The sequence below is a fragment of the Globicephala melas genome, chromosome 10, assembly GCF_963455315.2.
Source record: "Globicephala melas chromosome 10, mGloMel1.2, whole genome shotgun sequence".
In the NCBI taxonomy this organism is placed as follows: domain Eukaryota; kingdom Metazoa; phylum Chordata; class Mammalia; order Artiodactyla; family Delphinidae; genus Globicephala; species Globicephala melas.
Window position 1 is genome coordinate 21268495 of NC_083323.1, and position 23534 is coordinate 21292028.

Here is a 23534-nt window from a genome sequence, read left to right on the forward strand (position 1 = left end):
CAAACAATAGAAACAACTCAAATATCTAGCAGCTGGTCCATGTATAAACAAAATGTGGCATATACATTCAACAGAATACAACTGCAAGGAAAGCTGAATAAACTACTGATATACAGAACAATGTAGAAGTATCTCAAAAACATAATGATAAGTAAAAAAATGAATGACACAAAACACATATGAAATATGAACATGAAGTTCTGGAAAAAGCAAAAACGTAACAGCAGAAAGCAGATCAGTGCTTGCCTTGTGGCTGGGGGTGAGGCACAGCTTGACCACAAAAGGGCATAAGGGAATTTGGAGGGTTGATTAAAGTGTTCTAAAACTTATTTCTGGTTGTGGTTGCACAACTCTATACACTCATTATAACCATAGTACTTTACACTTAAAATGGGTGAATTTTATGTTATATAAATATGCTTCAAAATGATCTTAAACGTGTATACATTAAACCTTAAGGGGGGTTCTCTTAAAAAAAAGGATTGCTATGCAGCAAATAACTTGTTGCTGATAAGCATCAATTAAAAATGCCTAACAAGGCTTCCCTGGTGGCGCAGTGGTTGGGAGTCCGCCTGCCGATGCAGGGGATGCGGGTTCGTGCCCCGGTCCGGGAGGATCTCACATGCCGAGGAGCGGCTGGGCCTGCGCGTCCGGAGCCTGTGCTCGGCAGCGGGAGAGGCCACAACAGTGAGAGGCCCATGTACCGCAAAAAAAATTTAAAAAAAAAGCCTCACAATATATATTCTACAAAACATAATTATCTCTGTGCAGTACAGTTTTAATAAAAATCTTAATCGTATTGTAAATAATTTGATACCTATCATGAATTGAGTAACAGACAATGAATTGTGGGATTATGAATTTAATATAATAGTAAAGTTTCCAGTAAAAGTCATTTATTTGGAGTTTAGTTGTCTCTTTATCTCATATGTCTATAACAAATTCAGGAATGTGTAAGTAATCAAAAATGTATTTGTACAGCTAATTTTGAGATCACAATGTCTATACTTTAAAATTACAGATATATTTTTAAGGGAAATGTTGGTTAAATCACCCGAAAAATATAGTACATTATTTGCCAAAATTAATAGAATAATTTACACATGGAATAAAAATGTATAAATGAATAAATCTATAGCTATTTATTACTTTCATCATCTTTGGCTCCTCTACCTAGCTTCATCTACTATTAGAAGAATACATTTTTTAATTTACTTCTTGTTCTGGACCGAAACTTCTCTATGTCCTTCCATGTCTCTACAAGTGACCCAATTTCGTTCCTTTTTATGGCTGAGTAATATTCCATTGTATATATGTACACATCTTCTTTATTCATTCCTCTATTGATGGACATTATGTTGCTTCCATGTCCTGGCTATTGTAAATAGTGCTGCTATGAACACTGCGGTGCATGTGTCTTTTGGAATTATGGTTTTCTCTCGGTATATGCTCAGTAGTGGGATTGCTGGGTTATATGGTAGTTCTAGTTTTAGTTTTTTACGGAAACTCCATACTGTTTTCCATAGTGGCTGTATCAATTTACATTCCCACCAATAGTACATGAGGGTTCCCTTTTCTCCCCACCCTCTCCAGCATTTATTACACGTGGAATCTAGAAAAATGGTATAGATGATCTTATTCGCAAAGCAGAAATAGAGATACAGACATAGAGAACAAATGTATGGATACCAAGGGGGGAATGGGGGATTGGGAGGAATTGGGAAATTGGGATTAACACATATACACTGTTGATAACTATGTATAAAATAGATAACTAATGAGAACATACTGTATAATAACAGGGAGCCCTTCTTAATGCACTGTGGTGACCTAAATGGGAAGGAAATCCAAAAAAGAGAGGATATATGTATATGTATAGCTGATTCATTTTGCTGTACAGTAGAAACTAACACAACATTGTAAAGCAACTATTCTCCAATAAAAATTATTTAAAAAAAGAATTAGGAGGAATATAGGAAAATGGGAAGATGAAATACTACACCTCTTTAGTCCTATAAGATGGCACCTCTGCTAGATCTCTACTCCAAAACAGTAGTGGACATTCATTGGACAATTTACTTGCAGGTATATAGGCAAGAATTATTCTGCATTGCTCTCAGTTATCTAGAACTCACAGAGTTCTGAAATAGCTTACAGGCAACAAAAGGCACAGAACCTCCACATAATCGGAATCACATAACCCAGAAGAGTGTGCTCGAAACAGTGCAAAGTTCTCCATTAAAGCACATTCCCCCCTCTGCAATCCTAAGAAGGGGCTATTTACCCAGATGAGCAAATATTTTGTTCAGATAAATTCATTTTAAGGAAGTTCCTGAAGGAAACAGTGAAATTATTTATTGGTTCATAGAATTGTCTTCCTGGGAAAGAATTTCCTGGAGTAAATTTAAAAGTCATGTTGACACAGGTGACCTCAGTTATCAGTACCAGTATTTAAGCTGTATGGGTGTGGGTGGTCTCAATTTTCTATCCCAGGATGGGGGTGAGGTGAGGAACCCTGTTATCCTTAATTCCCCCTCTCTTCGTATTTGAAATGCCTCATCCTTCTCTTAAGGGCCTAAGATTTTGGAAGCCAAAAGCCAGGAAGAGAACTTGAGGTTATTTACCAGGTACCTCCTTTGAGAAATGGGATACGTTATTTATTTATTTATCGTGGGAGATGGGTTGCTGAAGGTGAGGAACAAAGGGAAAAGGGAATGGGAGAGGAGGATTTTTTTGTTTGTTTGTTTTATCTTACCACATTCTTACAAGTATAAAGTGATGTATATCTAGAGAAGAAGGTTATACAGTGGAGTGAGTTTTAAATGTTTTATGTGGGGGGTGTTTTTAATGTGTTGATCTCTTTCATAGTGTTTTAAAAAATTGACTATTTTAATAATTATTATTTTAAAAATAAATAATTACTAAAATAAATTTTAAAATTAATTATTTTTAAAATTAATTATTTTAATAATTATTTTTAAAATTAATTAATTAATTTTTGGCTGCTTTGGGGCTTCGTTGCAGTGCGCAGGCTTCTCAATGAGGAGCACAAGCTCTAGGCATGCGGGCTTCAGTAGTTGTGGCATGTGGGCTTCCATAGTTGTGGCTCACAGGCTCTAGAGCATGGGCTCAGTAGTTGTGGTGCACAGGCTTAGTTGCTCTGTGGCATGTGGGATCTTCCCGGACCAGGGCTCAAACCCATGTCCCCTGCATTGGCAGGTGGATTCTTAACCACTGTGCCACCACAGAAGCCCAGTTCATAGTGTTTTAAGAGAAGTAGTTCACTGAGTCCCTACCTACCCTAGCAGTTTGAATGTCTCAGTATTTTCTTTCCCCATCCTTCCCAAATTCCCTGGACTCTCTGGAATTTTCTCTATGCTGCTTCTATAATTATAGATACTAGAAAATAATTTCATTGTTTTCTAGACTCTAGGTGTTTACAATATTTTTCTTATCAAGCTGGGCTTCAGTAATCATCTTTGCTTATAGGTTCCTTCACCTAAAACAACATATTCCAACCAGGAAACATACAAGTGAAATACTTCTTTCAGTTCGCATATTCTGTAAATGGTTTAATTCTTTGTTCTCCTTCATTCATATTCTTAGAGCAAACTTATTTGAGTCAAGTAAATATCTGTAGTTTTCTATTAGTGCATGTGATCCTGTTTATTAAATGGACACTTCATAGCTACTGAAAATCATCGTAAAACTGGGTTGCCACAGACTTCTCAGGCTCCTTCTAAGTTTCTGAACACATAGAAATTGCCACTTGTCATGGTCTTTCAGAGAAAAGAGAAGGCTAAGCCATCTGTATTTGGCTTTTGGTTTGAAGCTCTCAAAGTGTTGAAAATGAAGAAATATTGTACCATAGTTACAAAATTATAACATATTTTAAATGCTTATGTTTCACAAGAAAAAAAACAAAAAAAATGGGCTGATAGTTTTTAAGAAAAGCAATTCCATGATTGAGAGAGTATTGGGGGGGGGTCCTTATCTTTCCTCTTTCCTGTTTAGACTAGGTCCCTGCAAAAGTACTGAGAGTTTCATATACTTTTATGTATGAATTATAGTAATAATGCATTTATTGATGTATTGATTATTGATGTATTTATTAATACTACCACAGTATTTTTCTAATTTTACTGTTTTTCTACATGCGTAGGAAACACATGCATACACATACATGTTTATACACATTTTGGATTTCTACGTCAAGCTATGAAACTTAAAAGTTTGACTCTAGTTTAGAAACAAAGCCTTGAGTAAAATTAATTCCAATTACTAGGATGTTTAAAATACTCAGAACTCCCCCAAAGAGAAAATTTTTATGATCCTCATAAACAATATGATCACATGGATACTGAAGGGAAGTAATTTCTCCCTGATTACTATTGACTCTCAAAGGCGGTGAAGGAATTAACTCAAACATCTTGGATTACTTTATTACAGAATTGTAGTTGTGTATCCCTAGTAGATTTCTTATTTAAAATTTACCTTCAACATCAAATGTTTCTGGATAACATTACATTAGATATGGATACTATAAAAATTGTACTAAATAATAATATAAAATGGATATTTAAAAAATTACTTGTTTAGATTTAACTGGCATTTATTGCATATCTACTAAGAGTCAAATGCCTTCACTTTTTAAATCTCATTTAATCTGATCCACAAAACATCCATCAACCCTCTTATGGACTGTATTGTGTCCCCTCTACATTCATACATTGAGGTCCTAACCCCCAGTACCTCAGAATGTGATTGTATTTGGAGATATGGTCTTTAAAGAAGTAGTTAAGTTAAAATGAGGTTATTAGAATGGGCCTTAATCCAATAAGACTGGTGTCTTTATAAGAAGAGATTAGGACATATGCACATAGAGGGAAGACTATGTGAAGCATAGGGAGAAGGTGGCCATCTATAAGCCAAAGAAAGATGCCTCAAAAGAAACCAACCCTGCCTTCAACTTGAAGACACTAGTCTCCAGAATTGTGAAGAAAAAAATTTCTGTTGTTTAAGCCACCCAGTCTGTGGTACTTTGTTATGGCAGCCATAGCAAACTGATGAACTTGTAAAGGTATGTATTACACTTGTCTATGGACTGATGGCTCTAGAAGTTTTCTAAGCTAAGAAGAGGTCACACCAGGATTGAAACCCAGATCTTCTGAACACAGTTCTAGGTATGTGTGTGTGTTTAAATTACAAAACCGTAATTTGTGGTATAACAGAAAAAGTGCTTTGGAAAGCATTTAGGTACCAACGTAGAAGAAGACACATTTAGTCAGATAATGTTAGCTACAGAGTCCAGGAAAATCTCACAATTATTCCCCTTCTGTTCTTGGCTGAAAATCCAGCCCAGCTTGGTCCCCCAGTTGGCAGGCTTGGACCTCAGCTGGGTAATAGGAAGAAGATGGTCCATGAATATGGAAGGTGGGAGGACTTTGGATTGTGGTAAATAAATAGAGAATTAGTTGCACATGTTTCTTTGTTAGTGTAATAGAATTAAAAAGCATATGTATGCTGGACCATTATAGTTAGAATTAACTATTCATTTTTTCTCATTCAGCTTAGCTTTATTTTCAAGTTGTTTCATGCAGCTAACTCCCATTCTTATTCATTGATCCATAAAGTATACATAGACATTAAAAAACATACAAGCCATGGTTTATTTATTTTGTTTTTTTTTTTTTCATATGAAGAAAGAGGGAAGCTCCTTTGAAGTGGGCAAATATCATCAATTAAAAAAGGAATCAGAAGAACTTCCCTGACGGTTCAGTGGTTAAGACTTCGCCTTCCAATGCAGGTGGTGTAGGTTCAATCCCTGGTGGGGGAGCTAAGATCCCACATGCCTCACAGCCTAAAAACCAAAGCATAAAAAAACCCAGAAGCAATATTGTAACAAATTCAATAAAGACTTTAAAAAAAAATGGGAAAAGAACTCCTATTAAAAAAAAAAAGAATCAGAGAATATATGCAAGTGAAAAAACAACTTCATTTTTAGAAAAAGCATTTGTATAATACTTTATATAATTTTGAAATTAAGAACATTCAATAACAATAATACACTTAAATTCCATAAACAATACAAACATGATTAGGAGGTGTGAGTGAATTATTACAAGATAGGAGCAGAGGTAAAAGAAAAGATGGCAGGAGGTAACATAGGGATTTAGTTCTGAGAGTATAATTCCCAACTGCCTTCTAAAGAGCAAAGTGTACAGATTTCCAAACAGTGTTCTTCATGCAACACTCTTTTTCCACCTCCTGCTTCCCTTTGCCATATATCTCTCAAGTCTCAGTTTAAGTATCTCCTCTGGAGACAAGTCTTCTGCTCATCTAAAGAAAGGATCTTTCTTGAGATATGAGAGAGTTAGAGATGATTTGCTGATGGGAAGCATTCCTTTCTGCCCAGGCTGGGCATATTTGGCTGCCTGAGGGGATAATTTGATTCCAGGCTCCTGCCCTCCTCTCCCCTCTAAACAATCAGGCCAAGCAAAGAAGTAGTATCCGCCAAAAGGGCTTTAGAATAAGTCACTCCTAAATCTGTAGGCTTATGGCTCATGGACCAAAACCTACCCATGGCCTATATGGCCAGTAAACTAAGAATCTTTTTTTTCATTTTTATTTTTTTCTTTTCTTTATTTTTTCTTTTCTTTATTTTGGCTGCGTTGGGTTTTCCTTGCTGTACGGGCTTTCTCTGGTTGTGGCGAGCAGGGGATACCCTTCGTTGCAGTGCGCGGGCTTCTCACTGCAGTGGCTTCTCTCTTGTTGCAGAGCATGGGCTGTAGCCATGCAGGCTCCAGTAGTTGCAGCGTGTGGGCTCAGTAGTTGTGGTGCATGGGCTTAGCTGCTCCGCGGCATGTGGGATCCCACACCAGGGATTGAACCCGTGCCTCGTGCATTGGCAGGAGAATTCTTAACCACTGTGCCACCAGGGAAGTCCCTGCATCTTTAAATGGCTTAAAAAAAGTCAAAAGAAGAATATTTTGTGACACGTGGAAATTATACAAAATTCAAATTTAAGTATACATAAATAAGGTTTTATTGGTTTACAGCCACACTCTGTTTTGAATATTGCCTATGGCTACTTTCATGCCACAATGGCGAGTTGAGTAGTGTGATAGAGACTGTGTGGCCCACAAAGCTGAAGATATTTACTCTCTGGCCCTTTAATGAAAAAGTGTGTGACCCAGGTGTAGGAGAAAGACAGAAGTAGAGGATGGGGCGTAAGAAGGAGGTATTAGCCCTTGAGAAACATAGATGAGATTCCAAAAGTGCATATTACATTCTTTGTGTCTTCTTAGTCACCCCTCTAGATATTGTGTAATAGGTTTATCAGGATGCTAGCTCTTTTCCTCAATGGAAAATAAATAGAGATGGTAAAAATTATTTATTTTTGGCATTTCAGGGGTTTCTCTCTGTGAGAAATAGTTTGGAGACAAGACTACATTTTTCAGTGGGCTGTGTACTGGGTCACCTGTGGGGCACACAGGTTTTCAAAGGTAGTAGCACATAGGCAGGGGGGCTCTGAGAGAGGAGGAAGTTAATGATAGAATCAGCAGGATGGTGGTGGAATGTTGTGCAGTGTGATGTGATGGTCTTGGGGGAAACCCTTATTTTTCCACATCAAATTTCCCTAGGGGGGAAGAAACTTCTGCTCCTTTTTCCAAGAGGGAATTGTACTATAGCAAACACTTTTGCTTTCTTTCCCTACTTGCTTCCATTGGAATCACTTTACCAGTGGGTGTGAAAACTTTCCTTTAAAACAAGATACAGGTTCAATGCTGGCTTGCTTTCTCTCTTGCAGTGGACTTTCTTCTGCTACCTAACGAGAGGGTGGGCATACTTGGGCATCAGTACCTGTCTCAGGATGCTTTCCAAAGGCAGCCCTAGAAACCTATCATTCTCTCTGATCTTCTGATTCCATTTGTGAGACATGCTTTAGGCTGGGCTGGCTATATGAATTTTCAGATCTAACTTTCTCCACAGACAGGTCTCAGGATGCACATTTACAGAGAGGAAGTTCCTAGTCTCATTTTCAGTCTAGTTTTAGTATGGATCCCTGCACTTTGTGGGATATTAGATACTTACCTCATCCAGGTAATAAAGATGACACTCTAATGAGATGCTCATTTGGTTCCTTGTGTCTATTCGCAGTCGGTTAGAACCTGAAGAAGATGGGTGATTGACATTCCATGGCCTTCAACATTCATGACCATAAATTCAGAAAGACTGCAAACATGATGATATGCTTGGTGTCTGGGTTTCCTCAGGAAGATGATGAAGGGCAAAGTTTGTGCCATGTAGGCATGAGGAGACAAACTTAAATGGAATGCAGAAAGCAAGAACTTGGTGTTCTATTCAGATGTCTAATATCTTCATAGTATTCTGTAACCTGGAGCTGCTAACTTCTGTCCCACAGCCTATCACAGTCCCAGTTATGCAGAGTAACTGTAGAGCTCAAGATGGAGAAAGTAGATATTTTCCAAATCCACTCCCTAAATCATAGAGTTATCCTATCTTAGCTCAGCTGATAACTTGATGCTATAAGACATCATCTTCTCCTCTTCCTCACTGCAAACAGACCTTGGTATGCAGTTCTAAGACTGATCTTGATTCATGTTCCTTTACTTTATGTTTCCAAAGGCTTCTTATACTTGCTTTGTCTTTTGCTTTATCTCCCTTTTCTAGTCTCAACCCTAGTCCCTTCTTTTATTAGTCAACCTCAAGAGGAGTGACTTGCAATAATTCTCAACTTGCTTAAAAGTATACAGAATTACATCTGTGTATATCAGACTTTAGAGTAAGGGATTCGGAGCTTCTGCAGGAATTATAATATCTAGTATATATATAGATAATATTATGCTATTATGTACCAGGAACAATACTAGATTCTTTACTTTGTCTCATTTAAGCCTGACTGGTTTGTATGTGTGTATAAAACATATATACAATAATATCTAACAATATGTAATAAACATGCATAATGATATATATATATACACAGTATATACAACATGTGTATATATACACAATATGTTATATATAAAAATAAATAAAAAGAGAAAAAATACTCTAGTATTGTTCCTGGTACATATATACATTTACTATAATTAATACTGTCCATTGAGAATAGCAAAAATAGATTTTGATGAATAAAAAAGGTTCAATTAGAAAAATGTGGAGAATAAATATATTTCTATTTTTGTTATTAAAACAGAATAGAAATTGATCTCAAATTTATCCCCATACTTGATTTCTAGCTTCAATTATGCATATAACTTAATGGACTAAGACCATATTTCATCATAGGCATACAATATAAGGCCAGTGGAAAGCATCAGACATAACTTCATTTTACATACGTGCCAACTGAGATCTAGCCTGTGCAATTGGTTCCCAAGATTTTCTGGCTCTTTCCACTACACACAGATGCAAAATACCTTGATGAAATCTGGATGTTTAAAAAAATCTGAATTTTTTTTTTTGGCCTCTCCAGATTTTTGGAAAAATGTTTTCACTTTTAATTTGCATGTTAGTTCCCATGCAGTCAAGCCTTTGTCCTCTTCAACAAGAAACTATGATGTAACTACAAACAAAGAGTTTGAAGTTGAAAACTGGCTTGGAGTATCATATACCACTAGAGTACCTGGAACTGTGGAACTGATTCTTGGAATAAATCATTACTAATGGTTTCCCATTGGGGGTTGACCCTTCTGATCACTAACTGAGCCATGATGAAACGTTGCTTCTCAAAATTGTGCGTTCTTTTTAGCTCTGACCAACTGAATACTTATAGTATATTCTGGGATACATGTGTTTTGCTTAGGTGGCAACATTAGGAAAGTGGAAGAAGGATTTCTGTGTGCCATTTTCAAAATGAAATTAATGGCTCCTTACCTCTTGTTTCTTTAACTGGTCTGCTAGTCCCAGAATATCAGGGATCATATTATTATCATATATAATATCATCTTATTATTAAAACAGATTCAAAAACAAAAACAAAACAAAAACCCACTAGCTCAAAATCTACTTCCTTCAGGAAACCTCCCATAAGCAACCATAATATACCTAACACGTTGAACCATTCAAATAAAATCTCAGAATACTAAATTTCATTAAAAAATTTTAACATATACATTTGTTGTTACTTATCTCTGAATGTCTTTTAAGTTTTCTCCAGTTATTTACTTAAAATTTCCACCTATAGCAGGCAGTCATGGATTTGAGTCTTGGCTCACTTTCTAGCTCCATGATTTTGGGCTAATCAGCGTCGTCATCTGTAAAATAAGGATAAAAATGGTACCCATCTCATGGGATTGTTATGAAGGCTGAGATAACATGAAGAAAACTTAGCATAGTACCTGGTACCTAGTAACCGCTCGTCAAATGTCTGTGATGATTATTGTCTGTTCATTTTATTTTTTCATGGGGGCAGTAAGGTATATGGGGAAGAGCATGGGCTAGCAGTGAGTCAGTTTTGTGGTCCAGTTCTGTCAGCCACTTACTATGTGCAGCATCTTGAGAAATTTAATTAACCCTTTGACCCACTATTTCCTCATTACCAAAATGGATATATGGTAGTAATATCCAGTTCACTGAACTGTTGTGAGGAAAGTGCCCATTATGTCCCTTTCCTCCCAACTGATTACCAACAAGTTAACATTTATGAAGTCTATTCCAAGGGCAAGGCAACGCACAGGGTGTCACAGGAAGTTTCAAAAGAAAATAAATGCGTGTTCTCCATCGCGGGCAAGGAGAGCAGCTAACAAAATCAAGCCAACCATGCACAATGAATTGCTGATGAATATGCAAATTAAAGTGGGTGTCTAATCCATGCTCATTTATATTTTTTCCCAGTGTGAATGTGTTAGAATTTTCAATGAGAGCCTTTTTCCTGGTATTTTCACAAGTCAGCAGATCCTCAAAACCCAACTGAAATAGAGGACTGATGAAAGACCTTAGAAAAACTGGAACAGTCACAAACCATTCCAGTGGCCAGTGTCACAGAAACTAGAATAAAACAAACCTCTTCTTTCTAAGCAAGGGCAGGTCTCAGTCGTCTCTGGAGGTAAACGGAAGGACGAAAACCGGTCCAGTCACCCGGACACCGACATAAGCGGTGGCAGAGGGCTCCTTCCCAGCATCACCAGCCTCCCATCCCGGACATGGAGGATTTTCCTCAGCGTCGTGACTGACCCGAGGCGTGGCGCCGGCGCCCGCCCGGCTGAGGAGTCGCAGCGGCCCGGAGAACTCCAGTCCTCACACGGTTAAATCTCTCCCAAGTAGACTGGAAGAGGGAGGGTCCCCGCCCCCGCCCACGAAAACCAGGAGAATCTCGTCCCGGCGCCCCGCCCCCATCTCCTCCCCCCCCATCTCCTCCCCCCCCCCAACTCTGGACGGACTCACTGGCCGCACCTGCCCGCGCGCACACGCCCCCCGCACGCCCTGGGCGCCAGGCCTCAGAGCTGCCGCCGCCGCAGCCGACGGACCTGGGTGTTCGCCCTCCCTATCCCATCCCTGAGCCACCTCCGCCATCGCCGCCCTCGGCAAGCGCCCACCGCGGCTCGTCCTCACCGCCCGGCCTCGGCGCGGGCCGCGGCCGCTACAGCCACAGCCGCCGCGCTCCTCTCCGCCGCGGGCCGCGGACGCCGCCGCCTTAACCGCCGAGCGGGCCGGGCGCGAAAGCTGAGGAGAACCCGGGCCGGGGCGCGAGGGCGCGCGGGCCGCCGCCGCCGCCGCGGGCGTTCGCGGTGCTCGGGCTCAGGCGAGGACGGTCTCCGTCTCCTCCTCCGACCTCCTCACTCCTCACCATCCTCCTCCCGCTCCTCAAAAGCACCCCCGGTCCCCACCCCCTCACGCCCCACCCGCGGGAACCAGGCCTCGGGAATTCAGGGGAGTGGCTGTGAGGGCGCGTCGCGGCTCCCAGCTCGGCCAGACCCTCTTCCAAGACATGGTCTGATTCTCATTGTGAAAGCTGCGCCCCGAAGAGGAGCGGAGAGTGGTGTCCCCGGCTGGGGGCTGCACGCATCTCCCGGTGCTGAAGCTCTAGCATTATCTTAGTGTGGGGCGGGGAGGGCCCTGGATTTGGGGCCAGTGGGGGTGGGCGGGGAGGAAGACCCGAAGGGGAAAGGACTCTGTGAGGGAGTCGGTGAGAGACTATGGGGAAGGACCAGGAGCTGTTGGAAGCTGCTCGCACTGGAAATGTGGCTCTGGTGGAGAAACTCCTGTCTGGCAGGAAAGGAGGGATCCTGGGCGGTGGATCCGGACCCCTGCCCCTGTCTAATCTGCTAAGGTAAGGACTGGAGCCGGCTCCGGGTCTGCACACCTCGTTGTGCATCGTGATGGTTACGTCCTGCGCCTCATGGTTATTGCACCTGGTGGCTGCCAGCGATTCATTCTTAAATTAGGTAGGAAAACAGAATGTGTGTATGGAGAGGAGGCATGAACCTCCCAGTCAGATTGATGCCTTAGATTCTTTGAGTAATTTTAAGATAGCCTTCCATCAATGCGTCGGTAGCTACTTTTCTCTGAGCTGTGGTGCAGAACTTACACATGTACTAGTGTTGCTGGAAGAATTTCTGCGTTTCACCCTCTTTACATCAGTGTTTATTATATATTTTCTGCTTCGAACCCGGCCTTTTTTTTTTTTTTTTTTGGTCTACTTAAATGAAATTGGCAAAGAAGTATTGCGTGCGTGCAATTATCCTGCAAAAGCCACAGCCTTTGGTTGCTGCTACCCTTCCCTTGCAGAAGGCATTTGCTGTTCTGTGGGATATGATCCCACAAAATGAAGAAAGTGAACCTTCTGATGAGATGTCATCAGTACAGGGTGTGTGTAAAACTTGATGAGGCAGGTTAGGCAGCCCCAGCAGTACTTTCAGCCACCTGGACATGGCTGAGTGAAACTTGGTTATTATATCTCAGGATGAAGGATGCCAGGTCGGGATTGGGAAAGTGTATATGGAATATAGTAGAGGCCTTTTAATGGGAAGGTGTTCCAGGTGAGACTAATATTGCTTGGAGAATCTTTCTAAGATGACATTTAAAAAAATGTCAAGGTCTTTATTCAGCAGGCAGTACCTTGGAAATAGCAGTGTTGATTTGCATGTTTGAAAAAACAATTAACTTAAAAGTTGAATTGATGGGCAAATGAAATCAGTTGTGAGGGAGGAAGCCTGAAGAATATTCACTAGATAAAATTCAAGGAAAGCTATTTAGTTTTTAAAATCATGGCTATTCAGTTTACCCTGGATATTTTTGGAGGCATCAATCATCATTCATATCTTTACCCTAAAACATCTCTTAGACAGCTCAGCTGTACTTTAAAAAATTTTATAAGCTCAAGTGATTTTCTTGGTTTTTAAAAACTGTTTCTTGCTACTCTTGACAGGTGCTTAATACAAACTTTTGGGTGATGACATTGTGTTCTTTACACAAGTTTTCATATGTTGTGGTGGTCAGATAAAGCAGTTATTTACAGTCCTGGCCAATAGGGTAAATGAGAATATTTCTATTACAGTGTAATGACTTTAGTTGGAAAATAGTTGATAGGATTTTAGAAAACTCCAAGTGATCATCTATACTTGTTGACAGTGACATTTTATTGGAATGACAGTTCACTTCAGAACAATGAATATTTATGGGACATTTTTTTCATTAAGTCTTAGAAGTGATGACTCTTGTGTGTACTCCCTTGTTGAGTAATTTTCACTTTCAATCAGAAGTAGATGGCACTTTTCATTTTTTCTACATCCTGTAGAACCTTGACTCATTTTATTATCTGGACTGTTGCCATGTCACTGTTTTAATTTTTCAAAATAGCTCAGCTCTCTGTAACTCCATCAGGGATTTTGAATCTAATAATGCCAGCCCTTCCAGATTGCTCTCTTTAGGAGATATGAGGGAAAGGAGATGTAAGGTGAAGGACTGAGTTTGGATGTCATTGCTGTTGTGAGTATGTATGTCTTCTACAAAGACTGGCCAAAGAGCTAAATCACATCCTCCAAAAAATTTTTTACAAGTATCAAATTGAAATATGTTTTTAAAACATGTACTTCAAATTTCTTTGTATATTTCTCATTTGGCTCTATACTTTGGACAAAGAATAGAGTATCATTTATCATTTCTAATTTTACTGATGATACAAATAAGGGTCAAAAGAAAGTTAAGTACTTCTGGTTTTCAACTGTGGCACGTAAAGAGCTTAGAAGTCATAACAAAAAATCACAATTAGACAATGTGTAATATTTCAGATTATAGCTCTAGTAATTGCCCTTAGTCACAGGTAGTGTATACAGAAGCAGTTTATTTGGCTATAGTTTTAAATTGCAGGTAAAATAAGTATGTTTGCCAGTGGGCCATATCAGAGATAAAAATAATTATGGCTAGAAACCTGTATCCTGAAAGAGGTTTCTAAAAATAATCAATTTCTTTGGAAAAACACTAAAGAATTCTTTGAGAACAGTGAGAATTTTGGTTACTTTCATTGAGCTAAATGGTGTTTTAAAAAGCTTATCTTTGTGTTAGAACTTAAAGGTAAACATCTTTTAAATACCTTCTCAGTTGTGCCATTTAAAAAAAGAATAGATGTCAGATTTTAGGAATAGAATAGCAACTATTTAATGTTGGTAAACATAAATAAAACACCAAAATTTTGACCCCAATGTACTTCTTGAATGAGAGGTTTTCTCTTTTGCTGGTTTTGTCAGAGGTAGCAATAGTAGCTCTACAATGAGAACGCACATAGAAAACAAAACAAAACAAAACAAAAAACCTAAAAAAAGTGTGTTCATTAGAGTAGTTTGAACCAAGCTGTAAAACATCAAAATCAAAACCAATAACCTTTAAACTTGCATTTATCTATCTCATACTGAATAAATAACTAAAACAGTGCCTTTGAAGAAAATGAGAATTGAAATTATATTCTTTTGGTGATCCTTTGCATAAAATGAAATTCCTAAGAAGGCACATTTTATTTAGTTGTCACTTTATTTCACAAATGATTGTCATCAAAAGTTTATTTACAGGATAATAGGTAATTATCCCTTTTCCTTCAAACATAATGGCACTTCAAAATTTTAAACTATTTTGGAATGAATTGTGGAATAGGTTTGGTACTCCCCTGCCCTACTTTATTACTTGTGTTGGGTAGTAATAGGGTCGGAACCTGTGCTAAATGCGTGTGTCATCTCATTCAATTCTTGTATCAACCTTAAGATGTTGGTCCTCATTTCTTAGATGAAGGACTAAAGAGATAGGAAGATTAAGAACTTGCCTAAGGTCACATAATTAGTAATGGCAAAGATTTTAAGTTCTGTGATTCAGATTTGCCTTACTGCGTCTTAAGTCTTACTCACTGAATCTGTTTTATTTGCAAAAGTTTAAGGTACATGGCCAGTTAGATAGTCTAATCTGAACACTTTTTTGCTATGAATAATAATTTAATTTAAAAATCCTTAAATTTTTTTTTTTTGCTTAAAAAAACCCCCAAAACAACTTGTAACTGCCCTTTGAGGGATCAGTAGATAAAGACTTTTCTGAAGATGCTTTTGATCACATATTACCTACTAAGTGAGCAGTAACTGTATGATGGGGAGTCAGGTATGTTTGGGTGACACTGTGGGTTTTAGCAGTAGTAAAAATGACCTTGAATAAATATAAATATGTTTCTAAGCCTCACTGTGCTCTTCTATGAAGTGGAAATAGTAATAATACCTATCATATAGGGCTGTTGTAAGGATTAAATGAGGTATAAAGAAATTAATGCACATTGGTATTCATCATTGTGCCGTTATTTCTCACACAGCTTTAAAGCACTTGACTTTATTTCTTCTTTTTTTTCATTTTAGAAAGCTCTAATTTATTAGTAAACCTTCCCTTCCCTTCCACTGAGCTGAAATCTTCCTTTCTTGAACTGCTGCATTTTGTTTTTAGTTTTAAATTTTGGAGCTTTCCAGAATAAATTTAATCTCAACTTCTATGTAACAATGCTTCAACAATTTTAAGGTCTTTATTGCCACCTCTTCCTACTTTCATTATCAAGACTAAATATCTCCATTTCCTTACCATTTTGTTGACTGTCTGTCTTAAGGCCTTAATTACTAAGGGTTTGGCGTTACATTATACTAGGAGTAAATTTCTGTAGTAAGTTTTCCATTAGAATCACAGAACCTTAAAATAGAAAGGGGCCTTTTCATCCAACTTCTTACTTAGAGAATTTACCTCTAGCATCCTTTACCAGTTATTCCAGTTCCGTTAAACCCTGCAATGGCTAGATCCATCCATTCCATTTTTGATAGCTCTAATAATTAAAAAAATTCATCTTTTATTGAGCTGAAATTCACCTCCCTGTAATTTCCAGCAGTTGGTACTAGTTTGGCTTTATGAGTCAATACAAAGTAGCCAGGGCAGTTCTTTAGCTAATATTTAGCTATATTGTTTTCTTATAAATCTTTTTTTTTTCCCAAGATTTTAGCAGCCTGTTGTCATGTGACAATAGAGCATAGGTGGTAAGAACTTACATTTTTATACTTTTCACTACCCTCTTTTTCTTCTTTCATATTCTCAAATTTTTCAATGACTCTCTTCAAATGTGGTGACCAGAAATGAACAAAATGCACTAGGTGTCATTTGACCAGTGTAGAATATACTGGGATATTTGAATTAAAAAAAACAGCATTTGTAGTATGATCCTTTTCTTTAACAAAGAATAAGTGTGTGTGAACATTTATACTGTACCTTAAGAAGTCTGGAATGATAAACACCAAAATGTAAATAGTATTCTTTGTTGAATGGTGGAATTGTGGGTGATCTTTATTTATTTAGGCTTATCTGCATTTTCCAATATTCTACAGCGAACATGTATTGTGTAATGAAAACCTCTAAAGAACCTCTCTTCAGGTTGGTATAAATTTAAAAATGGCAATCTTTATGCTTGGTCTTCCTACTAACATCGAAGCCACTTAACAGAACTATTAGCCAGCTGTTTCTCTCCAATATATCTGTTTGAATATTATGAGGTATTTTATCCATTGCCTTTCTGTATTCACATTATGTTCTGTTTGTCATTCCTTTGATCTACCCCTGTAGTAGTAAGTCTATAAATTCCAGGAAAATTAGGCTACTTTGTTATAGCTTGTTTCTGATGGCGAACCATTGATGATGCCTAGTATTGTGCAAATTCCTTCTACCCCCTTGCTTCTAATTCTTTTGGGTCTGGATACTTAGATTCATTTAAAGCATCAGTGTCTCTTATGATCTCTGTCTTTTTGGAGCTTCAGTAATCTCCTAGCATTATTTGTTTATCCTTTCTGGTTTGAAAATGATTCTCACTAGGGATAAGAGCAAAGTAGAAGTTGGGAAGAATCAGATTCTTGGTGTTGTTAGATGTCTTAGGAAATTCTCTTGTGGTCTAAAACAATCCACAGTTTTACTTTGTGAGGGATTGAAGTTACATTAGCTGTCATAGCAGTGAACTTCTATTACTTCCCTCCTTTTTTCCAAACTTAGCTGGAAAGGACATTAGCCTTTTTCTAGGGCAAGTGTACAAGTTCACTTTTGTGTTTGTTTTCAGTTTGACCTCTCGCCACCCTCTTTCATCCTTAAAAAAATCTGAGCTCATCAGAGCTCATTAGAGTACTCAAATTGAGTTGCTTCCCTCCTTTTCTTCCTTCATATTATATGTGAAATTTCATTTTATTTAACATATCTTTCATGAGACAGCTGCAGAGCTTTTTAAAATCTCTCTTTGGCATAACTACCTTTTAATCTAAACAAGAATAATTCCCATTTAAACTGTGTTAAATTATTTCTTTTTCAGTCTAGATTAAGAATTATTTGTACTTTGATAAAGCAGTAAAAAGTTTGTTAATACCTCAAATTTACTTGATTTTCTTAATGCCTCAAAGAGTCGAATACTATGTAAAGTGTATTTAGTAAATTCTTGTTGAACATAAGGAATCCAGTTCAAAAGACTCCCATGTGAAGAAGTATATCAGTAAGAACTGAGGAAAAAATAATTTTCTTGTTATCAAAGGTATATAAACCAGAGAGCTTATAAATTTTTCAGATTCAGGATTCAGTTCATGAAGTTTTTGGTGATGGATACAAGGAGATAAGAGGCAACTTGGAAGTACTGCAATTTTCACAACTACTTGGGCAATTGTGGTTATTGGGACTCTGATATAAGGTACTCATTTCCAGGGAAACTGTATTAGTTAAATGCAATAAATCACAAATAGAGCAGTTAAACTGCATGGAAATGTTATATCTATAAAAATAGTCAAGTTGCAAGTGGGTTATCTATTTTAGATAGTAATGGTGTTTGAAGTGGTGATTGCACCATTATGTTCAGGGAGCTGTGTCTGCCAGAGTGAACAGTGCCAGCTGCATGATGGGGAGTGAGGAGAGAATTTTGGTGTTGACCTCTTTCTCAACTAAAGGGTTTTCAGCTCCCTCTTCAAAACTGTGAGGCTGATGTATAGCAGGGAATTAGGACAACCAGTTGGTGACTACTCAACCTGTCCGTTTTTACATTGCCCAATTCCTAGTGCATCTCAGTGGTTTCTTACAGCTGCAGATGAGTGAAGTATGTCTTCACTGACATGAATGCAGAAACTTACAGTATTCAGTAGTGTGCCTGCTGACCTTACCAATTTAAACTCTCGGGTGACAGTAAACACAATTTGATTAGTTCAGTTGTATACTGAAATAATTTACTTAATTATGCATTTGAGGTAATTTTGGAAAATTCTTTCAAAGAGCCTATTTTAGAACATTTTCCTGAGTATTTAACTAGAAATGGAAGCTGACTCTAATTCAAATCATGGGTTAGAAAAGATTAATTTCAACCTACAGAACCTGAAGCTATTTAACATTTAATGCATTTCAGTGTGTCTTTGGTTTCCATTTTGAACATATTGCAGCATGGTTTTAATTAATTAAAATATGATGAGTTTTGGTTATTCATTATATGTTGATATGAGAGATTATCTTACATTTGAAAAAGCAGGAATTTACACAGAAGACTCATCTGTGTGCCAGTTCTTTCTCTAGTTTGTGATGACATGGTCATGTAAACCATATGGCAGCCAGAGGCACAATGCCAGTTGACAGCCCATTGCATTTTTTTGTGTAACACAGATCTAAGAACTCTTCTTAGAGTCCGATTTTCTTCTTTTGTGTCAGTAGGACAGCGGGTGAATTCTACATTTGTGTTAAACCTGGGTGAGGCTTGCAAGTGTGTGGTTTTTTGAGGGTGAATCAAAATATATGTTCAAAGGATAAATTTTGTTTTCCTCATTTCCTTCTACTGTAATCTCCAAAGTTCACCTCTGAGAATGTTTCTTATATATAGTGCTTTATTATTTAACAGCATATCTTTATGAATCTGTCTATAAAATGAATTTTGATTCAGTTGTGCTGTAGAATTATTTGGGTTCTATTGTGTTGTGAGAGCAGCTTTATTTAAAGTGGTATTACTTCTAGTTAAGTGAGCTGAAACAATTGGCCTAAACTTGTTGCCCTTAAATTGCATCATCTCTTGACTGATGGTTGTGGGCATAAACAGCCAACCTCATTTTTTGCTGCCTGCTTGATATTTCTGTTCCCTGTACCCCATTTCCTCTAATCCTTCCTGCTCAAATTTCTTTTTCTAGAAAGAAAGTCTCTTCTCCATTCTAATTAGTACAGGTTCAACCTGCCTCTAGTTCTTGTGCCAACTGTCCCTCTCAAGAGTAGCAGATTTTGTGTGAGGAGTAGAGTTGGGGTGGGCTGTGTATAGTGACAAGTAGATTAAGAAGAACAAAAATTGTGGAGTTTACAGAGTTTGCTTTCATCATCTCTAGTTTCCTGCATCTCTCAATGTTAATTTCTCCTCACATGTCATGGACTCAGTGCCCTTGTGCCTTTCCTAACCTTACCCCACCACCAACAATTATTTGTGGGTGCTGACAATTCATACTGAAGTATGATTGACTGGTAAAGGTTTTTAGGAAGAGGAAGCTCTTTTAGTATTTTCATTTAAAGAGGAAACAACATTTAGGCCAAAATACTAAAAGCTTTGGAACTCTAATGGCAGAGTTGATGGAGTGGATTATTCAGATTTGCAAGAGTGGGTTGGATAAAGGTGGTCATTTATCCTTTCTTCTTACAAGGCTGGTGCTGTAGAAGGGGAAAGGGATTTGATTGGAGACAAGAGAAATAGGATAGGATAGGGCTGGTGCTGGAAAATCCTTTTTTTTTTTTTTTGCTACTTAATTAGTCCCTAGAACTTTTTATTGGATATCTGTTATATACTGATCTTAGGTATCAGCATATGGTATATATTTTGCCTATTTCCAGAAATTATTCCTAAGATGTTTTTATTTATTATTACAAAGATATAGAATTGTATAAGAGCTTTAATATCTAATGTGGTTTTAGATTCAAATTCTTCCACATCCATTTTCTTGTTATTAAAAAAATTCATGTTGTAAGTTTACTCAATATGTAGGTTTTTTCATAAACCCATGTTTCACTACTGGGGAGGTGTTTGAAGTTCTGTCCCCTGGATCCCAATTAGCATTCTTCCACACTAAAGTTTTCTTTTCTTTTTTTCTCCCCCCCAAATAAGTATTTAGCCACTTTGAATCCTTGTTTGATACCTCTAGTTACTAATCTGCATTTGAAATGTTTCATGTAGCATATAAATATGCTAAATTTAGTATCTTATGTTTTGAATATACTAAAAAACTGCTGTATTTACTTAGAGAATTATCCCTGTTTTGTATAGATATTTTACTTCTAGTATGGAGGCATGGGAGTGAGTGGGAGTTTGTGGGGAGCTGCAGGAATTATGCAGAGATGTTCTTTGGCATGGTAAACTACATGATGGTGGAGTAGCAACAGAGTTGCTTCCTGTTGGCTTGCTTTGGCCAGTGACCACAGTGGTCTGTTACTCTGAATTTCATAGAAACTTTGGAGACATAATGGAGAAGGTGAAGAATTACAAACAAGTACCTGTAGAATAATGGGAGAATATTTAACAAAGAGTTAATACAGTGTGATATGTGCTGTAATGGAAGTCTCAAACAATGCTACAGGAATGCCAGCAGCAAGGAGGAGATACCTTTAGTCTGTTTGGAGGAGTAGTCAGGGGAAGCTTCAGAGAGGAGGTGATTCTTGAATTTTGTTGAATGAGTAGGAGTTTGTCAGGTTGACAATTTGCAGGAAGGGTGTTTTAGGGAAAAGGAACAGTATATTTAATAATTGTGTGTGAAAATGTAGAATATATATAATATGGGGTATTAGAAGTAGTTTGTTATAGAGCATGGATATGAGGTAAGTCTGGAGATTGAAGTACTTGTGTGCTGCCCTTAGGAGTTTGAATTTTAATCTGAAGGCCATGGAGATCCATTGACTTTTTGTTTCAAATTTTGATATGTTACTTATTCATTTATGATAATAGCATGACTGTGTTTCAGAAAATTGAGTAGAAGAGTAAAAATCATTCCAATCCTATTGCTAAAATAACTTTTTCCTATGTTTAATGTAGTTGCTGTTAGATAGAGCATACAGTTTGAATCCTGAATTTTTTGCTTAGTAATATATCAAACTTCTTCAGTGTTATTCCAATCTTCATAATCATATTTTTAATCACACCATAGTATTCCATTTAATGCAGAATTTTCATAGACCTCTTCCATCAGAATCACTCCTGGTTGTTTGTTAAAAATATGCATTTCCTATTCCCATCTCAGACTTACTAGGTCAGAATTTTGGGGTATAAGGTCTGGGAATATGCATTTTACGAGCTTCCCTAGTTTAATTGCTGTGTACTCTGTGAAGTGTGAGAACCACTGATCTGGTGATGTATATACCATTACTTAAACATTCCCTTAATACTCGATACTTGGATATTTTAACTTACTTGTTATTATTATAAGTAATATTTTGATGAACATTGTTATACAAATCATCTTTTCCATAAAATTATATTCTTAATATACATTTCTAGAAGTGGAATTACTATTCTGAAAGGTATTTATTATTAACTCCATATTTATATATGGGGTAAAAGAGCAGAAAAATTGAATAACTTGCCCAAAGTTACAAAGCTAGTAAGTGACAGATCCAAGATTTAAATTCAGGTCTTTCTGATCCCAGAGATCTTTTTATTGTGCCATGTTGCTTCCTTGTTCCATAGGGACCAATGTATGTCCTTGGTTAAAATATGAAAATGCCAATATGATTCCAGTATATAAATAGAAAGTACATTTTCTACAAAATTATATAGTAACGTATTTCAGATCTTGCATAGTTCTCATTATTTTTGCTTTTGCTCATCATACAGTTTCACATTATAGGCAGTATTTTGCTTTACATTTGTTTCTTTTTTTTTTTACCAAGTTTTTAAATTTTTGAAAATTTATTTTTATTTTTTTGGCTGTGCTGTGTGGCATGCGGGATCTTAGTTCCCCCACCAGGGATTGAACCCGCGACCCCTGCAGTGGAAGTGCGGAGTCTTAACCACTGGACCTCCAGGGAAGTCCTACATTCGTTTCTTGATGGCACATAAACAGTAAACTGAATTCAATGTTAAGTTAGTTAAAGATGTTTTAAAATATTTCTTTGTCAGTCATCATTTTCACCTTAAACAGGGTGGAATTGTTTTATCCAAAATTTCCTAGGCACTTGATGTTATATAACTTCTGTTGTCTTCAAAGGTGGTCTAATAACTTGTTAGATGGGTGTGATTCAGATGGGTGTGATTTATATCTCCTTATTTCTTCCCTCTTACAAAAGGAGGAAAATAAAGTGTTCACCATAGTCCTCACTTAATAAACTTTATAGTTTATCTCTTTCAAGCTGATAAATCTGAGCTCATAGTTCTTAACTGAGCTCATTAACAACTCAGGGACCTTATCAAATCTAGTGTTAGGCTGTGTAGAAAAACCAAGGAACCAAGGCAGTTAGGACCTTCACCTCCTCTTTCTGTGCACCTCTGTCCCTTTTCAGAGCCTTTCTTTCTGTCGTGGTTATGAGGCATTCTTTGGCTTCTTTTATCTGGAACTCAGAACTCTCATTCAGTTTTACCCTGTACCAAAAAAAGTTTCCTATATTACATTTTATTCCTTCATGCCTTAGCTCTCCATTTTCAAAAACAGCAAATGGCATAGTAGAAAGAAGCAGCAAGATGTAATGGAAAAAGTCTGAATCTTGGGGTTGAATGAAAACTGCCATTGAATGGATTTTTGGCCCTTGGCAAGTTATTCCACTTCTTTGGGCTTCAATCTCCTTATTTATAAAGTAGAAATGATAATACCTGTCTTGTAGAGTTGTAAGAAGTAGAGATAATTTATATAAAGTACCTAGCACAGTGCCTGTCACATAGGAGGACTCAAATGCATGCTTCTGTTATGATTATTATTATTACTAGGACATTAATGGCTGTGCAAGGAATAATTGTATAGATTCAGAGTATCTTTATTTCAATGGGAACTCTGGGATATTTGCATTTTAATAGGTAACTTCTTTAAGGACATTGTCTT

General features: G+C 37.5%; 1 protein-coding gene and 1 long non-coding RNA gene across 19 annotated transcripts in view; one reads left to right on the forward strand and one right to left on the reverse strand.

The window, feature by feature from the left end:
* Positions 1-5975: 5975 nt before the first annotated feature.
* Positions 5976-11345, reverse strand: LOC132597968 (uncharacterized). Its single transcript, XR_009565513.1, has 3 exons — positions 11033-11345; positions 8095-10283; positions 5976-6962 (listed from the first exon to the last, which is right to left on the reverse strand). It is a non-coding gene; the product is annotated as an uncharacterized lncRNA (long non-coding RNA).
* Positions 11346-12105: 760 nt separating this feature from the next.
* The window catches only part of ANKS1B (ankyrin repeat and sterile alpha motif domain containing 1B), a 1162364-nt gene continuing 1150935 nt past the window's right edge, over positions 12106-23534 (forward strand). For 9 of the 18 annotated variants that reach the window (XM_060307126.1, XM_060307127.1, XM_060307133.1 and 6 more), the window contains exon 1: positions 12110-12298. In XM_060307126.1, coding sequence (XP_060163109.1) covers positions 12165-12298 — 134 coding nt within the window. In that variant the 5' untranslated portion in view covers positions 12110-12164. Of the gene's footprint in view, positions 12299-23534 lie in introns of all 18 variants that reach the window. The other 9 variants (XM_060307128.1, XM_030856294.2, XM_060307132.1 and 6 more) reach the window with 4 other exon arrangements.